The 18,184-nt window shown below is 36.6% G+C and overlaps 1 protein-coding gene across 7 annotated transcripts in view; it reads left to right on the forward strand.

Annotated features, from left to right (window-relative positions):
• The first annotated feature begins 1,228 nt into the window (after positions 1-1,228).
• The window catches only part of DMXL1 (Dmx like 1), a 78,260-nt gene continuing 61,304 nt past the window's right edge, over positions 1,229-18,184 (forward strand). For all 7 annotated transcript variants that reach the window (XM_034432815.3, XM_034432816.3, XM_034432817.3 and 4 more), the window contains exons 1-7: positions 1,229-1,703; positions 7,595-7,720; positions 8,809-8,886; positions 10,479-10,557; positions 11,829-11,955; positions 14,838-14,904; positions 15,538-15,713. In XM_034432815.3, the coding sequence (XP_034288706.2) occupies positions 1,617-1,703; positions 7,595-7,720; positions 8,809-8,886; positions 10,479-10,557; positions 11,829-11,955; positions 14,838-14,904; positions 15,538-15,713 (740 nt within the window). In that variant the 5' untranslated portion in view covers positions 1,229-1,616. The remainder of the gene's footprint in view (positions 1,704-7,594; positions 7,721-8,808; positions 8,887-10,478; positions 10,558-11,828; positions 11,956-14,837; positions 14,905-15,537; positions 15,714-18,184) is intronic.

Raw genomic sequence — 18,184 nt, forward strand, 5'->3', positions numbered from 1 at the left:
TCGGACTCCAGCTACCAGCCTGGACGACATCTTCGAATCTCGCTGTTTGAGAAAGTTGCATAACATTCTCAGAGACTCTTCCCATCCTGCTTACAATCTTTTTGGACTGTTGCCTTCTGGCAAAAGATACAGAACAATTAAAACATGGACCACATGTTTTTTGAATAGTTTTTATCCTAGAGCTATAATTGCACTCAATGAACTAAAGGGCCACCATCAGTGAGCTGTTGGACAGTATTGCTTGGTCTGTTGTGTGGATGTTTGGGTGGTTTAGGGGTGGGGAATTGTGGTGTGTGTCTGTGTTTGGGGATTGTTAAGTGTGTTAGACCTGGTCTTTGGGTGTTAAGTAAATTTCATTGTATGGGTATACTGTGTATACACGTATAATGACAATAAAATTATTTTATAACTAGACCAGCTTTTATCAACTTGATAGTCTCTGTATATGTCAGAAATCAGCACATGTAATTATCAGCTAAAATGGTTAGCTGGGAAAAATGGACAGCCCATACATATGACACAGTTCTGAATAAAATGAGAAAGTATTTCAATTTTATTTTAGCATTTGCAGTACAATATTTGATTTTTATCCCACCTTTGTTTATAAATAACTCAAGGTGATGAATTTATCTAATACTCCTTCCTCCTGTTTTCCCCACAATAACCCTGAGATGGGTTGGGTTTGAGAGTCGAAAGTCAATACCTAAACAAACTTGTAACAGCGCTGTGAATCCGACAAGTTCTCACCTATTTAGTTTTTCAGTAATGTAGCAAGCTTAATATAACCCATTTGCCAGTTGCAATTAACTGAACACCTTCTATACCCGCAAAAATAAGCTCCACTGAACTCAATGGGGCTTATTTCTACGTAAATACCTATAGGACTGAATATAGGAGGAAGAGAAGCCCGTTTGTTCTCACATTATGTCTTTCTGAGTCGTTTGAGCTGAACATTGTAACTTTATCGAAATTTAATAGTTCTCACGCTGCACGGAACTAAACTAGCACTGCTATTGTCACATACATTGCATCCACTTCACGCGCCTTAATCTGACGATTCTCCTAGAAGCACAAACATTATCAACGCAGATGCACCATAGAGGTTTCTTGCCACTTTCACCGACCGCCTAGAGCTGTCGTAAAATATCGCCGCGTGTCAACACTACGCATGCTTCCGAGCCCATCCCACCCCCGTCTTTCAAAAGAGCGCATGCGTCTGCCCGCCGTTATCCATCCTAGTTCTATTATGTTAGAGAAAGGGAAAACAGAAAACGTTCGTCGGTTAGGGCAGAGACGTCATTGTTTCATTGATCTCGCGATGTTTCCCCGCATGATGAGCTTTCGACGCATTCTCTCGGACTGAGGTTGCCGGAGGAAGGCGTCTTGAGGCGGAAGGAGAGCTCGCGTGCGTGGTTAGCCCGAGAGAAGCTCTTGGTCTGCCCGTGGCGGGGAGGCGCCTGTGAGGAGGCCCGCCCCACACTATGTGCGGCCGTCACCACCTCCTCCTCCTCCTGAGAGACTGATCAGCGGCCGAGCAGCTCACAGAGCCTCGGCGGTGGGCTCAGGCGGCTGCGTGGCCGGCTGGCCGGCCTGGAGCAGGAAAGGACGGTTGCGCTATGAATCTGCACCAAGTGCTAACGGGGGCTGTCAACCCCGGGGACAACTGCTTCTCCGTGGGGAACGTCGACGGCCACCCTTTCACGGTGAGTCTCTGCCTCACTGGCGGGGCCGGTAACGGATTCCTCCTGCGTCCTCTCCCCGGCTCCTGCCAGGGTTTGGCCTCAGCCTTAGCGCGGAGCCGAACGAATGGCGTCAGGATGGCGTTGGCGGGTGGTTCAGCAGGTGCCTTATTAACCTGCGCGCGACCTGTCCGTGCAGCGTCGGTGTCGGCGCCCATGTTATGTTAAAACCGGAGTGGGGGGTGTGGGGGAATGAATCCTGGTGCTTTCTGAGCTAGGAAATGAGGCTAGTTTGGGAAGGCTTTATTTATCCTTTGGTTTCCTCCTCCGTCGTCTTCTCACGTCAGTATTTTTCTTCCTATTCGTACTGAATTCGCCTTTACAAAAGACAGATAATGTAACAGCTGACTAGTATTCCTACCCCACCCCACCCCACCCCGGCGACTAATTTAAATATATGAAACATGAATATCGGAGTGAAGAGGAGGAGGAAGAGTTGCTAGAATCCAAGCTTTTATTTCCAGCTTCCTTATACTCAGAAAGGGGAAGGCTTATTTGCTCGGACTTCATTTTCTGGGTTCACATGACACCCTTTTGGATTATAAACTAACAACAGACCGGCTTTGCACAAATGCTAGGCTAAATTATCTGGCTAGTTTGTGATTCGCTAGCTACATTCACAGTACGCTTAAGCCCCAAGCCTAGGTTAAGGAACAGTAGCTGTTACATAGTATGCTATGTCCAACGCAGTAAATCATATTACCACTTAACATACTGATCTGTTTCACACAGCATATTAAGGCAATGGCTAGGTTTCCCACTGCAATCTCTAAACCCAGTTCCACTGTAATTTAGCACAGTGTATTGAGTATGAGAATCCTTGCATCTTGTGAATAACATTTCTCACTGTTGACCCCAATTATTTTATTTAGGTCTGACTCCAAAGACTGACTTCTGATTCTTCATTAAATTTGTAATTTCTATTTATTTATAACTCATATTAAAGCCCATGAAACTCCTTGAACTGAGTCTAGGTGTTAAACAGAATTAAAAACAATGTCAAATGTGAAATAGAACAAATGTCCTTTAAAAGCTTTTACAGATGGAGCCCACATCTGTCAGTATTGTGAGGTAGTCCAGTCAAGAAGCACAACCAGAAGTACTAGTTCTTCTATATTGTAAGAGTACATTAACAGATTGTTGCCAATCTGAAAGTACATTTATACTTCTCCCCCACCCCATTACCTTTATAGCCCAGGAAACCAAGAAAAATTATTTCTGAGATGTTTGCCATAGCCACATTCTTTCTGCTGTCTAAGCCACTGCTTAACTGACCATTGGCCCTGGATATGGGTCTTACCCCTGCTTTCCAGGGTCATTCCCACATGCCATTACAAAATTCTACTTTAGCTCAAAGCTTGGAAAAAGACTCAGTTTCAAGATATGTGCCATCTGGGCAACGCTGATTCAAAGGCAAGTGTCATAACACAACCAACAGCTTCTTGGATGAGACTCGAAGTATGCTGAGTCTGATTTTCAGAATGGTCAGAAATAATGGGAGAAGAATGTTCCCTAAGATAACTAGGCCTTAAGTTAAAGTACTTTGTATATAAGAAGCAACCATTTGAATAACACCCATAAGCCTACTGGTAGCTACTGCACTTTTTGCAGGGGAGGTGTTACAAAAATGTACCATTTATTCTGAACTAATGGTCTTAAAGGGCAGCACAAAATCATGTATCATCTGTACAGTATATACTAATCTCACTGAAAAATTGCAGAATTGGAATTTATTAGGGAATTATTTATCTGTTCAGTGACGAATAGACATGGCTACTAGAACTATATTTTCAGCGTTTCTTACATAAGATTCATTTAAGAGTCTTAATTTGCTTCTTTGTGAAATTATATCCGTGAAATAATTCATTAGCAATGCAGGAATATTGCTTGTATAGGATATTCAGCAATTACCTTTGTATGTTACCTTAAATATTGGCTAAGTAGAAACAATAACTTGTAGTTATTCCTCTTAGAGTAAAATTAGATGGTAGCAGCCATTATATGCTAATTCCCATTTATCTCTTAAATTTTATATATATTACTATATATAAGAATTGAAAGTGGGACCTTGTGCTTTGGAAAGAACATTAATAATCCTCTATCAGGTTTTTATTATGGCATCATCTTGTATTTTTCAAGCAGAGAAAAACCTGACAGACCTTGAAGAACCAGAATTTTACAAGCTAAGTTTATGTATTGTTTACATATAATCCAAGAATATTTAATGTCAACAATGATAGTTGATGGGAATACAAGGAAGCTTTTACTTCAGAAATCTTTTGTTTCAGGTTTCTTGGAGGGCATTCTCTTTATTTTAGGTGGAGGTTCTATTGTGTCTATTTTTTCATTCTGATAAATTTCTAACTGTACACCCAAAATAGGAAATATTGCAAGGCAAGATAATAGATTTAACACTTCAATAAGATAATTAAATCAAGGAAGATAAGCTGGTAAATTCATTATAGTCAGCTGTCACGTCAACTGAGAATTACTATATGAATACTATATGTAGCTTTAATGTAGAACTGGTCTAAATTGCGTTATAATGCTCAAGTTCTCAATATTTTTGAAATGTAATAGTTTAAAGGGGCTAAATATACTGGAGATGTTCATCTATCAGCACTGGAGCAGTGACCTTGGCAGCAGCCTGGAATGGCATGTGGGGAGGCCCTGGACTGAATTGCTCCTATGCATTCTTTCTCTGTGCGCTGATCTTGGGGTGCTCTATAGTTTTCTGGAGCTCCAACAGATGAAACACCAGAAACAATGTCTAGAGCAGTGTTGCGGAAAGACAAAGAGTGAATCTGACCAAGTACAAGTGAGAGCCTATATTCAGACCTATATCATGGCAATAAGGGTGGCAAAACATTGCTATTTCTCCACCCTTATTGCATCTCTCTATAGCTGCCCAGCAGCCCTGTTCAGGAAGAACCACTCCCTATTGAAGGAATAGGGTCCATAGGAATATTTCCAGGACCGTGCTGAGGAATATTGCTATCCAGGAGAGTTTCTCATACTCTCTCAAAGATTGGAATCTGATTGGTTAAAGTCCTATTGAGTTACTAAGGAAAGTCTTGTGATATTAACTGGACTATGATTGTGTTATGTCTAAGGAAATGGAAAATGGAAATGGAAAAAACCTGTTTATTAGATTTTGCCACACCTGGGTTATTAAAGCAGCCAGACGGTAATCATGGAATGGATTCACGCAGTACTTTTGATCCTGAGAAACATGGTGATCCCACCAGACTTAAAGGAGGTGGTGGTATGCTCCCTCCTCAAGAGGTCATGACTTGATCCTTTCCTGTTGGAGAATTATCAGTCAGTTTTCAATCTTTCTGGTGAAGGTTGTGGAAAAGATGGTTGGATAATAGTTAAAGAGGATCTTGTAGGAGACAAATAATCTACATCTGTTTCAGTATGACTTCAGACCGGAGTATATTACATAGACAGCATTGGTTAGAGACCTTTGTCAGAGCCAGGATGGGGTGGTGCATCCATCCTAATGCTCCTTGAACTTTTGTCAGCTTTTGATACTGTCGACCACAGTAATCTTCTGACTGGCTGTGGGAATCAGGAGCGCAAGGCACTATCCTTCAGTGATTCACCTCTCTTAGAAATCAGTTCCAGTTGGAGGAGAAAGATTATGTCTGTAACTCCTCACTAGAGAGGTACCTTGTTTAGCTGCTCTTATTGCCATAATGTAATCCTTAAATTTGGGTTTTACACCTCTGGCTGGTTTTGTTCTTCATCATCTTCCAGTAATGATCTAGACATAACTTTTGTAATTTCATTTCCTAAGCCCTTCAGAAATACAGGAAGCCCCATGGGATTAACAAACATGGGTTTAAGGCCTCTGGTAGAACTGACCAACAGCTGCCCAGGAAAAATCCCAACATGCCTTTGAAGCCAATCAAAGGCTATTAATTACCTTGAATGGACTAAACAGGAGTATACCAACCCTAGGACTGATGACTGTGGGTTCCCACGTCAGACTGTAGATCACATCATGACCACTGTAAGCTGAAGACATTTACCAGTCCAGTATCTGATTTTTTAAAAATACAAACAAGACTGCACTTCAATTATTAGATGAGACATTGATATTTGAATAGATCTTTTTGACATTTATAATTTTTGGGATTCTACTAATATATTTGAAATATTAATTTGTATTGCTAGTCCATGTAGAATATGCCATACACTAAATAAATAGATAAACTGAACAGGAAGTCCTAACTGCTTGCCATGCCTGAGCTGATTGGCTTAAGATAAACAATTACATAACTATAGAAGTGATATTTGTTTATTGAAACTTTGAGATTGTACATGATTCTTCTAGTTGCCTGATTTTAGTTAGCTATTATAGTATTAGGCCCAAATTTTAACTGAGGTTATTACTAAGATGAAAATGAAATCATTATAATTTTTAAGATAGCTTGATTTAGTTTCTGCTAGTCTCAGCATGATTTTCTAAATCATTGTTTATCAAATCTGTACATAGTCTTGCTGACACACACATTTGTTGCAGTAGTGGGAATATAAATAAGTCAATTTATCTAATCCAAGTATTTATATTTAACAAGCCCAAATCTATTTTAAATGAACTATTTTGAATTTTAGTTTTTGAAAAAAAACAAACATTGTATTTCTTTGATCACAATAAGGTGAATAAAGTAACCTTACATGTACTCAGTTTGTATAATGTTGAAATGTAAAATACATTTCTACGTTTTGTAAATGTAGAAAATAGTTTGATGTTTCTTTTTCTCTACTTTGTTAAGTGGTTGGATCCAATGGCCTCTTCAACTGGCAAATAGGAGTATTTAGGAAAATGTAGAACGTGTTATATGGCATATCTGTCATGAATTTTATTTTGAATGTATTTACACTTATGCATATATGTGTGTGTGTGCAAATTATTTGTATAAATATGTGTGTGTGTAGGTGTATGCAATGTGTACCTTTATATATACTAATAAAACACTTGTGCCTATAACCTTTAACTAGACTAAACAGTACATCATAGGGCAAAACATTTTGAACCAAATTATCTCAAATGGACTAATTTACAAAATCCGGGACCCATGACTCCTGTGGAATTCAAATTTGGCAAATTTTATCAAGCATTTTGTGACATAAAATTATCATACAACCATTTACGAAGTAATAAAAAATGTCATAAAACTTTTCTTGTGATTAACTCTTGATGTTTGAGTGTGGTATATAGTTTAACACGGGCTACTTTCAAGGCATATCATCTCTGAATATCTCCCTGAATTTTTAAGAACTTTTCAAATAAGCTTTGCCATTATTGAAGGCATTTAGGAATCTTTTAAGGAATGTATCTCTGAAATGATAATCCAAAGGTCACGGGTTATGTAGTTTCATTTGTAAGGACAAAACTAGTCATTCACTACCTCCTGATGATCAAGTGATATGTAAAAGCCACATGAATATATGCTTAAATAGTTCCTTCCTCCTTGGTGGAATCCTAAATCTCCAATGTAAAGGCATTTCTTATAAAACAGTTATATCTCAAGTTTGAGAGCTCATATAAGGAAAGTTTATAGGGTTCATAGATTGTACATTTGCCCTTTGTAATTATATCTTAATGAAATTCATGAGATAAAAATTAAAGGTATATTATGTGGATAACCACATAATATCTGAGAATTTTTTTTATTTATGTTAGTGGTAAATTATTAACGTAATATTCCTTTGCATTATAAACATGATTAAAATATGTGTGTAGACTGAGTTATGGACACTAGATATTGTTCCTTTCTTTGGGTGGTTAACAAAAAATAAAAAGGACAATTATTTAGTCAATTTTCCCTTTTTTTCCCCTGTAGGCTTATGCATCAGGATGTGACATAGTGATATTGGGTACAGATTTTGAAAGATTACAAATAATTCCTGGAGCAAAATATGGAAATATACAAGTGGGGTGTGTAGATTGTTCCATGCAGCAAGGGAAGGTAAGTAGTAATGGTACTTAGGTTATATTCCAATTTTCTATACAATATGATTATAATAATGACATACCAAATTCTGTAAGTACTTGCTGTTGGGAGTCATTCACATGGATGTATACTTAAATAGATAAAAATGCCATAAAATATATACTTAATTAGACTTAAATGGATAAATATACTTAATAGATAACAATTTCTTGCAGTTGAGTACTCAATTATATTTCTAGATTCAGATGTATTTATTAATAATTATGTAATGCATTCCTAAATGCATATTAAGCAAAGTGATGACAAAAGTGCTTCACCACCTTGGTTTTCAAATGACACTTAGACAAAGGTTTTTGGGTAAGCCAAAATGGCTGAGTGTATGCAACATAAGCCAAAACCAAATATTTAGATTATTTAGTATTAATTTGGCTTCTTTTAACAATTTAGTGCTTTAATTTTTTCAAGCAATATCAATATTAATACTTAAAAAACAGGATATTTAATTCTACAAAAATAGCATATAAAGTATTTTTTTTAAAATCAAACCTGCCTATGAAATAAATTATAGGCAAAAGCGGAAGTGAATTCAAGCATCAGCGTGGGTCTTTGGCCATAGTAGATTATTGTGTATCATGTGAAATGGAAGGACTTTTGTTTCTCCATGTATGCATTAAAGTCTGTTGAATAAATTCATGCTGATGATTTTATTATTTAAATTAATATATTAAAATATTTTTAAATTTCCTAAAATGTCTCTGTAATGTTAAATCTGCTTGTCAAACTATTTTACTGTTTTTCTCATATACATACATACATACAATGCTATATCTATATGTATAGAAATATATTTGCATTGATTTTATGCCTGTTCTAGAGAAGTTAGGAATATAGATATAGATGTATATTATTTGTCTTTATGTTGTATGCCACCCACAGTCATACTTTTTGAGTTGAACTGCCTTACGGATATTATAAATAAATAATTCTTTTATTGGCTGATATTCTTTCAGCCAACAGGATATGGTTGAATAAACTTCTGTGCCTTAACAGTTCTATGAAATGGAGACTACAAAAACACTAATTTAAATTGCAATTTGTTTTAGATTGCAGCTGCTTATGGAAATATAATTTGCATCTTTGAGCCAGTCAAACATCTAAAGCAGAAGAAGAATCATAATTATGTAAGTGATTCTGTCATATTAATTATATACATAATATGATTTGCTTTGATTATTTCTGAAATCTAATAAACTTTGAGTGGGTTATTAACAGTTACACAAATTTTCCTGAAATCGTAATAGACTCCTTCGTACTTAAGACATTAAGAAAAGCTATATTGTTGACTTAAGTTTAAGTTAATTTTTACATGGAGTTTTGGTGGGTCTAATTTATTTGATTGATTTTATCCAGCATTTGCACTGTTACCGGTTTTTAATAGCAACTGATGACCTTCAGTCCTGAGGCTGGTTTTAGCTCCCATGATTTAATGAACTATTAGGCAAACAAAAAGTAGTATAGAAACCACGAAATTAGCCCTTCGACTTAAAGTGTCTGAAAAAAGCCAGCTAAAAGTACTTTGGTAGAAAAGGAAAAAGGTGTATCAGTTGCTTGCTGTGTAAATTTTTTATTCAAACCTGAAGGCAAAATCATATTGAAAGCAACTAATTTTGTAATTTTTACATGGACAGTTTTCGTAACTACCATATGGTATACACTGCTGACTGGCAATTTTTTTCCTTTTCTGCCTATAGTCCTGGAATTTCCAGAGAGTTTTTCATCAAAGGATTAAGATGCACAGATTATAAGTAGCATTCCAGGGAGTGAAAAGTTTAAGTCACATTTGGTTTGACTGCTTTATTTTTATATTAAGATAACTGAATTTTTAGCCATTTACTTATTCATTCCAAAAAAGAATGGAAACTTTCAGGTGTCCTGAAAGTACAAATGATCTTGGATTACAAAACACTGGGAAGTTTGATTTATGCAACAGTAGTGTCTTTCATGGTGCAATACTGATTACTGCTTTTCAATTACATTTCAAAATTAATTGACCACATGATGAGTTTCAATGAATTTGCCTGGAAGACACTAAAACAAAATTAGACTTCTTCAGAAGGAGAAAAAAGCCACATACACTGAAAAGTAACATCTAAGAACTAAAGATGAATCTTTCCAATGTTTAATCATTGAAGCTAGATAATTGGAGGTAATGGACAAGCTAGTACTTATTTCTTGAAATGCTTTATACAAGCTTCTTATTTAAACATTTCAGGAAATAAGTACAGCTGAAATGAATAAATGACATATTGTGAAACAGAAGGAACATTGCAGCACAACCTTTCATGCTGCATACTGTAATTAACTTTATTTAATTCAATGTGACCTATTAAAGAATCAATATATATTGAATTATAATGATCAAACTTTGCTCTTAAGGTTTGTTTTGTGGAATAGATTAATATATTTGTGTGATAACTCTTACGTCAATGGTCTGTTGTGCAAGTCAATAGTTTTTACCTTGTCTTGTTAAACTTGGTTTTAGTGTTTTTCTTTCTATAATAATAACTAACCAGATACATAGTTTTATTTCCATTTATGCTAAACGTTTGTTTTAAAAAGGTACAAATGTTTAAAAACATTCTTTGCCATATCAGTATTCTGGTTTGAGAAAAAAATTATTCTGTTAGATTTATTACAAATTTTTATTAAGCAACAGTTTCAACTGATTACATGCTAGATTTAAGATTTCACCTTGTGTTTTATTTGATTTTAGGGATTATCTTATCAATGGCAGAATTCAGATCAGATTTGCTTGGAACATGTTGTGCATAATTTAACCTGGGATCCCACAGGTAAGGAAAGATACTTTTCTTAGTTTTCACTCTGATCTAATTCTATTTTAAACATTTCTAGTCTCTTTTCAGTATATTTCCAGATGTTCTAAATTATCAAAGCAAGGCAAGAATATACACCCATACCCACACACATAGACATGCATATATATATGCATATCTTTTAATTGTTTACTTTTAGCTTCTTCTAATGTATAAAGCTATACAAATGAAAAAGTTAAAATCTACAAGTTAAAAAATTACCAGGAGCAGTTTACTTGTTCATGACGTATGTGTACATTTTCAATCATTCAAAGTTTTTAGTTCAGATCTATCTCACTTTGCTCATCTCTGTACATAAAGACTTTGATGTTTCTTTTTTTTTTTGTCTTGTAAATGGATTGTTATATTTATTCATTTATTTTTATTTTTATCCCACTTTTTATTTTTATAAATAACTAAGGCAATGAACATACCTAATACTCCTTCCTTCTATTTTCCCTCTACAACCCCATGAAGTGGGTTGGGCTGAGAGAAAGAGTGACTATCCAAAGTCACCTAGATGACTTTTGTGTGTAAGGTGGGACCAGAATTTAGTCTCCCAGTTTCTAGCTTGGTGCCTTAACCACCAGGGTGTTATTTATTTATTTAAATATTTTAAATGTTTATGATACTTTAGAAGATTGATTAAAGGAAGAAAGTATTAGGAATAGTTGGATGTATAGATTGCAAAAATATATCTATAAAATAAGTTGGTGTTTAAATTATTTTAATATATATCTGCGTATAGTGGCATCTTGTACACTATATTTTGGAATTTCAGTTTTACTTTATCAGTATTTTAATTTTGTAAACATCCTTTCATTTTTATATTCATGTAAGGTAATCTTTTACTCAGTGTTATACACATCTGTTTATAAGGCACCTAAAAATTAAATATAATTGAATGTGGTACAGTTAAAGCAGTCATATGTCACAGAATCAATCTTTTATTTTCTTCCAAATGGTAACCAATATAAATAGAGATTGAGATTTCATATAATTGATAACAGTTTACAATTCAAACATTTTCATGGGACAAAAAGGAATACTTTTTAAAGTGATGTTCATTTGCTAGCTTTTTTTTTAAAAAAATGTCTGTTTGCCTATCTAACATTTATCTACAGTATGGTATTCTCCATGGTTTTATAGTACATAGTTCAAATTTTTCATCTAAATATCTTGAATTCCATAATGGAATTTTTTGTCTGTTAAACTAAACAAATCTGTGCTTTTTAATTTGAAAAATCTAGGCTCTCGTCTGTTGACTAGTTCCAGTTGTTTGCAGCTTTGGTCTAATGTCAGTTTTGAAAATCTGTTAGAAGATGAAAATCGTGAAAAAGCTGATACTCAGAACTGGAGAATCATATGGCAGAGCAAGTAAGAAATATATAAATATTGCCTTACTACCTTTAAAATATTGCCTTTAAAAACATTATTTTTTTAAACTTGATTTGTAGTTTAGTGTAAGATAGTATGTGTTGCATTTTAGAAAATACAGTGAGAAACTGTATTTTATCTTTTAACCTGTAATACTAATAGTTAGCCTTTGTAATATCTCCAAACACATACATGAAACATTTTACAGTAATAAAAAGCAGTGAATTACAACAACAACAACAACAACAACAACAATAATAATAATCCAAACTGCCGACTTTGTAACAACAAAGTTGAAACTGTTTCACACTTAATATGTAAGTGCAGCAAAATCGTGCAAACTGATTACAAAGCTAGACATGATCGAGTTGCTAAATTAATCCACTGTCATTATGTAAAAAATACGACATACCATACCTGTGTCTGAAAAGTCATGGGAGCACAAAGTGGAAAAAGTTATCGAAGATGAGAGAGTAAAAATCTTGTGGGACTTTTGAATACAGACGGATCGTCATTTGGAATATAACATGCCAGATATCATAGTTGTTGACGGCCGAAGCATACAGTTTATTGATATTGCTGTACCAGGAGATGCCAGAGTCGAAGAAAAAGAACTCGAAAAAATCGTGAAATATCAAGACCTGGCCATTGAAACTACACGGCTATGGATGAAACATGTAACAGTGATACCCATTGTCATCAGGCACTTGGTACCATATCCAAGAATTTTACAAAACACATCAAGAAATTGCAGCTTCCTGCAATAACACCAGCAGAACTGCAAAAAATTGCGCTACTCAGAACATCATATATTTTAAGAAAATATTTGGTTGATACTTAGGACGTTGGCAGCAACCCGTATCAACCATTAGTACCAATCGATCGTATTTGTGACACATTTTTAATTGTTCAGTTGACTGAGTTTCATTTTTAATGAATAAAAGATAATAATAACGATACAAAGTATCCATCTTCCGCCGCGCCCTTAAAACTTTTTTATTCCAACAGGCTGGTCTGGCCTAACTCCCCCTTTTAAATTGGGTTTTAAATGTTTTTAGATAAATTGGATGTCTTAAATAGGTTTTTTGAGCCCAAATTATTTAATCTATTTTTAATAATTTTTAACTTTTGTATGTTCTTTGTATTTTTATCTTGGCTGTTCACTGCCCTGAGTCCTCCGGGAGTAGGGCGATATACAAATATGATAAATAAATAAATAAATAAATTAGAAATTTCGGGATGGGAAGGAAGAAAGCCCTAAGAGAATCTATTGATCCAACATACTATACAGAATACAAAGGACAAGATAAAAAGATTCAACGTAACTTAAGATATTACAGTAGGAATCTTTAAACTTTAAAGGAAAAATAATAATCCAGAGTATACTCTGCTTATTTACTGTATATGCAAATAATAAGTGAAATAACATCTGCTTTTATCTCAGAGAAATGCCTATCTATGATAACAGCTGTAGGGCATATTATTAATCTTGGCATAAGCAGGAAGACCCCACAATTTTTGCAGTTAATTGAAGTCTGTAACAGCAAAAGCAGATAATCAAAATGCAGCCTATCCCAGTCTAGATTTATAAAGAAGTAAACCCAAATGTCACCAGCATTTTGAAAACCCCTGACATTTTGTCCTGATAGCTTCACATACATATTAAAAATCATCAGAAACTAAGTAATGCCCTCTGTCAACCCACATTATAGTATGGCTGTCAAGATGCAGACATACAGTTATTCAGTATTTATATTTTTTGAGACCATACTGGAAGTAGGAGTTGGACTACTGTAACATAGTAGCCCCAATCTTTGACATATAGAGATGGTCCAGGAGAATATAATGACTAAGTATCAGAAGGTCTTTAAGAGATTAGTAGAATCAAAAAAGTTGCATTCCCTCTGTTGCTCCTGCAAGAAGTCATCTGTTATGCCAGCCAAAACTGATTCTATTTCCAAACAATTCATTGAACTGAGTCTGAAAAGTCTTGAAAAAATCTCCATCTTCCAAGAACGTTTGCCAGTGTATAGATACTGTTCTTAAGAACGTTTTCTTTAAAAACTGTTGTTTTGTGACTGAAAAATGGTTGAAATAATTGGTTACAGAAAGACCATCTTCAGCATTGTATAGATCATTGCCTCCCTTATAACTTGCAGCAGGGCTTCATCACAAAAATGTTTTCAACCCTCTCTGACTCCTCCTGATTCAGGTAGTGTTCATTTAACGACTGCCTGGTTTAGTGACTATTCACAGTAAAAACAGTGATGAAAAAGTAACATTCCAATTAATCCTTGCATTTATGATCTTTACAAATCTATAAAGCAAAAGAAAGCTGAAGTAAGATCATAAGCATAGTCATAGTTTCACTTAACAACCACTTTAACAACCAAGTTGCCTGTCTCAGTTGTCGCTAAATGAGGGCTACCTGTAAACTGTCTTTGGTTAGCTAAAATAAGCAAGGTGCACCCAAGATATATGGATGATTAAATTTATTATACATTGATCTGTGATGGTCTCATGATGAGTCAAAAGGCTAGGCTAGATCACTAGCTAATTCTAGTTATGTTGTCAATGTATTCAGACATCAAAATATGAAAGAAATTCCTTCAAAGTAGATCAGTTACATTTGACTTTTAAGTATGTCTCAATCAGAAGTAGTATTTATGTTGATGGGAAAAATGATTATATCCAAAAAGTGTCTAAGAAATTTGTTGTCAGGGTTCCAACTAATGGGTCCCCCCTCCCATTTTCCCACAGTAGAAAGTGTGGCAATCTTGAAGGCCCAAATGTAAAAGATGGCTTCCAGGTCTGACATTTGTCACAATAAATTATTAAGCTTTTGAAATCTCAATTACCATGCTTTCCCTTTCTTTTTATAGAACTGCTTCTCAAGTTCATCTAATGATGTTTTCACCAGATGGAGAATTTTTTGCTACTGCAGGGAAGGTATGATAGACTTTATTTTTAATTTCAATTTGTATCAACTTTTTGTGTTTTGTGTAGAACATCAATATTTTGTAATGATGATGATGATGATGATGATGATAAAATGATTTTAGTATTAATATATTTAAAGCTTTAGTTAGCAATAAAATAGCAGAAAAAAATAAATCAATTGAGGACCATAACAGATTTTGTCCGTGTGTGTGTGTATATAAATGCATAACATACATATATAAAATATGCAAGATATAATATACATGTACATGTACATGTACATGTACATTCACTTTGCTTGTGGGAAGTTGCAAGAAAGTTGTTTCTTAACAACCCACAATCCCTACTTAACCGCAAGGGGGACTAGGGTATTTGATTACATGATTTTGTGCTTATAGTTGCATTGCTTAGCAATAGAAATTCCATTCTCAATTACTGCCCTTAAATGTGGATTACTTATATAAGTAATTTCTTGTCATTTTCCTTTCATAAATAGGAATGTTACTGAATTTGACTATAGGCTAATACATATTATAAAAAATAATAAATGAATTTATGACTATGTTACAATTGAAAAAAGCTCTTCTGTAGAAGCTACAGAAATTAAATATATATATGGATTATTTATTCATTATTATACAGGATGACTGTCTTGTAAAGGTGTGGTATAACACTGATTGCTGGAAATCAGTAATTGCATCACAACATACAACACCAGAAATCACAGTGCAGGAACTCAGTTTTTCATTTATTTATCTGGTTCATCCTCGGTCTGTTGATGGTTTTTCATGGCGAAAGACAAGCAACTACATGCCTCGGTAAGAATAGCTACAAAGTAAATAACATTCAATAAATAAAAGTTGTGATTTCTTTACATTTTCATGTATATGGTTTATATATTGTAACTTATATTCTCTCTAGCATATGAGCCTGTGCACATGCACATTACTTATCAAACTTGTGCACACAGGCACACAGAACATTAAATTATTTCCAAATAATAATAATAAATTTAAGCACTATAAAACTCATGGCTCACGAGGACTCCTGCACAAGCTTGCTGTTTCAGTTTAACTGTATCAGCAAATTTGCTTGGTGTCACCTCAGTGCAGACTGAGTAGAAGCTCCTGGGAGGAAGCTTCTCGGTGCAGACTGAGTGGAAGATAATAACAACAGATGGATCATCATTTGGAACACAACACGCTAGATATCACAGTTGTTGAAAATCGAAGCATACAATTTATTGATACCGCTGTACCAGGAAACGCCAGAGTCAAAGAAAAAGAACTGGAAATAATCACGAACTATTGCGACCTGGCCATCGAAACTACGTGATTATGGATGAAACATATGACAGTGATACCCATTGTTATCAGGGCACTTGGCACCATGCCCAAGAATTTTACAAAATATATCAAGAAATTGCAGCTTCCTGCAATAAAACCAGTGGAACTGCAAAAAGCTGCGCTACTCGGAACATCGTACATCTTAAGAAGGTCCTAGGTCGATACCTAGGATGCTGGCAGCAACCCATATCAACCATCAGAGCCAGTCAATGATATTAGTGATACATTTTTAAATGTTCAGTTGACTGAGTTTCATGTTTAATGAATAAAAGTTTTATTATTATTATTTATTTATTTATTTATTTATTTATTTATTTTTATTTTATTATTTTATTTATTAAATTTATATCCCGCCCTTCTCCCCGAAGGGACTCAGGGCAGTGAACAGCCAAGAATTAAAATAACATGCAATATAAAAGTTAAAATAATTAAGAATAAATTAAATTAAACGGCCACCCCAATTTAAAACCCCTAGCAATACAATTAAAAAACCCTTAAAACCTATTCAGGCCAGGCCGGCTTGCTGAAATAAAAACGTCTTCAGGGCCTTACAGAAAGTGCGGAGATCCGGAATCAGCCGTATTCCGGGAGGTAGCTCGTTCCAGAGGGCAGGTGCTCCCACAGAGAAGGCCCTCCCCCTGGGGGCCACCAGCCGACATTGCTTGACCAACGGCACCCTGAGGAGGACCTCTCTGTGAGACCGTATTGGCCGGTGGGAGGTTATCGGTAGCAGCAGGCGGTCTCGTAAATACCCTGGCCCTAAGCCATGGAGCGCTTTAAAGGTGAGAACCAACACCTTGAAGCGTACCCGGAAGACCACCGGGAGCCAGTGCAGCTCGCGCAGGAGAGGTGTTATATCGGAGCGCCATGTCGCTCCCGTAATCACCCGCGCGGCCACATTCTGGACCAGTTGGAGCCTCCGGGTGCTCTTCAAGGGGAGCCCCATGTAGAGAGCGTTAGCGTAGTCCAGGTGAGAAGTGACGAGAGCATGAGTGACTGTGCATAAGGAATCCCGACTCAGAAAGGGGCGCAACTGGCGTATCAGGCGAACCTGATAAAAAGCCACCCTGGCCACGGCCGTCATATGCTCTTCTAAAGACAGCCGTGTGTCCAGGAGGACGCCCAAGTTGCGAGCCCCCTCTGTGGGGGTCAGTGACTCTCCCCCAATAGCCAGTGATGGCGCCAGCTGGCTATATCGGGATGCTGGCATCCACAGCCATTCGGTCTTGGAAGGGTTGAGTCGAAGCCTGTTCCTCCGCATCCAGACCCGCACGGCCTCCAGACACTGGGACATCACTTCAAGGGCATCGTTGGGGTGGTTTGGGGTGGAGATGTACAGCTGAGTGTCATCAGCGTACAGATGGCATCGCACCCCAAATCCACGGATGATCTCACCCAGCGGCTTCACATAAATGTTGAACAGGAGTGGCGAGAGGCCCGATCCTTGTGGCACCCCACAAATAAGGCGCCTTGAAGTCGACCTCTGCCCCCCTGCCAACACAGACTGCAACCGGTCGGAGAGATAGGACGAGAACCACCGCAACACGGTGCCTCCCACCCTCAATCCTTCCAGCCAGTGCAGCATGATACCATGGTCGATGGTATCAAAAGCCGCTGAGAGATCTAATAGGACCAGAACAGAGGAGCAACCCCTGTCCCGAGCCCTCCAGAGATCATCAACCAACGCGACCAATGCCGTTTCCGTGCTGTACCCAGGCCTGAAGCCGGACTGGCACGTGTCTAGATAGATGGTTTCATCCAGGTACTGCGGGAGCTGTTGCGCAACCACACTCTCAACAACCTTCACAATAAAGCGAAGGTTGGAGACAGGACCGTAGTTAGCCATAACAGCCGGATCCAGAGAAGGCTTCTTAAGGAGGGGCCTCACCCCCGCCTCTTTCAAAGCAGGCGGCAGAAAACCCTCCCCCAAAGAAGCATTTATA

Source organism: Pantherophis guttatus, chromosome 2 (assembly GCF_059756535.1).
Source record: "Pantherophis guttatus breed Tessera chromosome 2, ASM5975653v1, whole genome shotgun sequence".
Taxonomy (NCBI): domain Eukaryota; kingdom Metazoa; phylum Chordata; class Lepidosauria; order Squamata; family Colubridae; genus Pantherophis; species Pantherophis guttatus.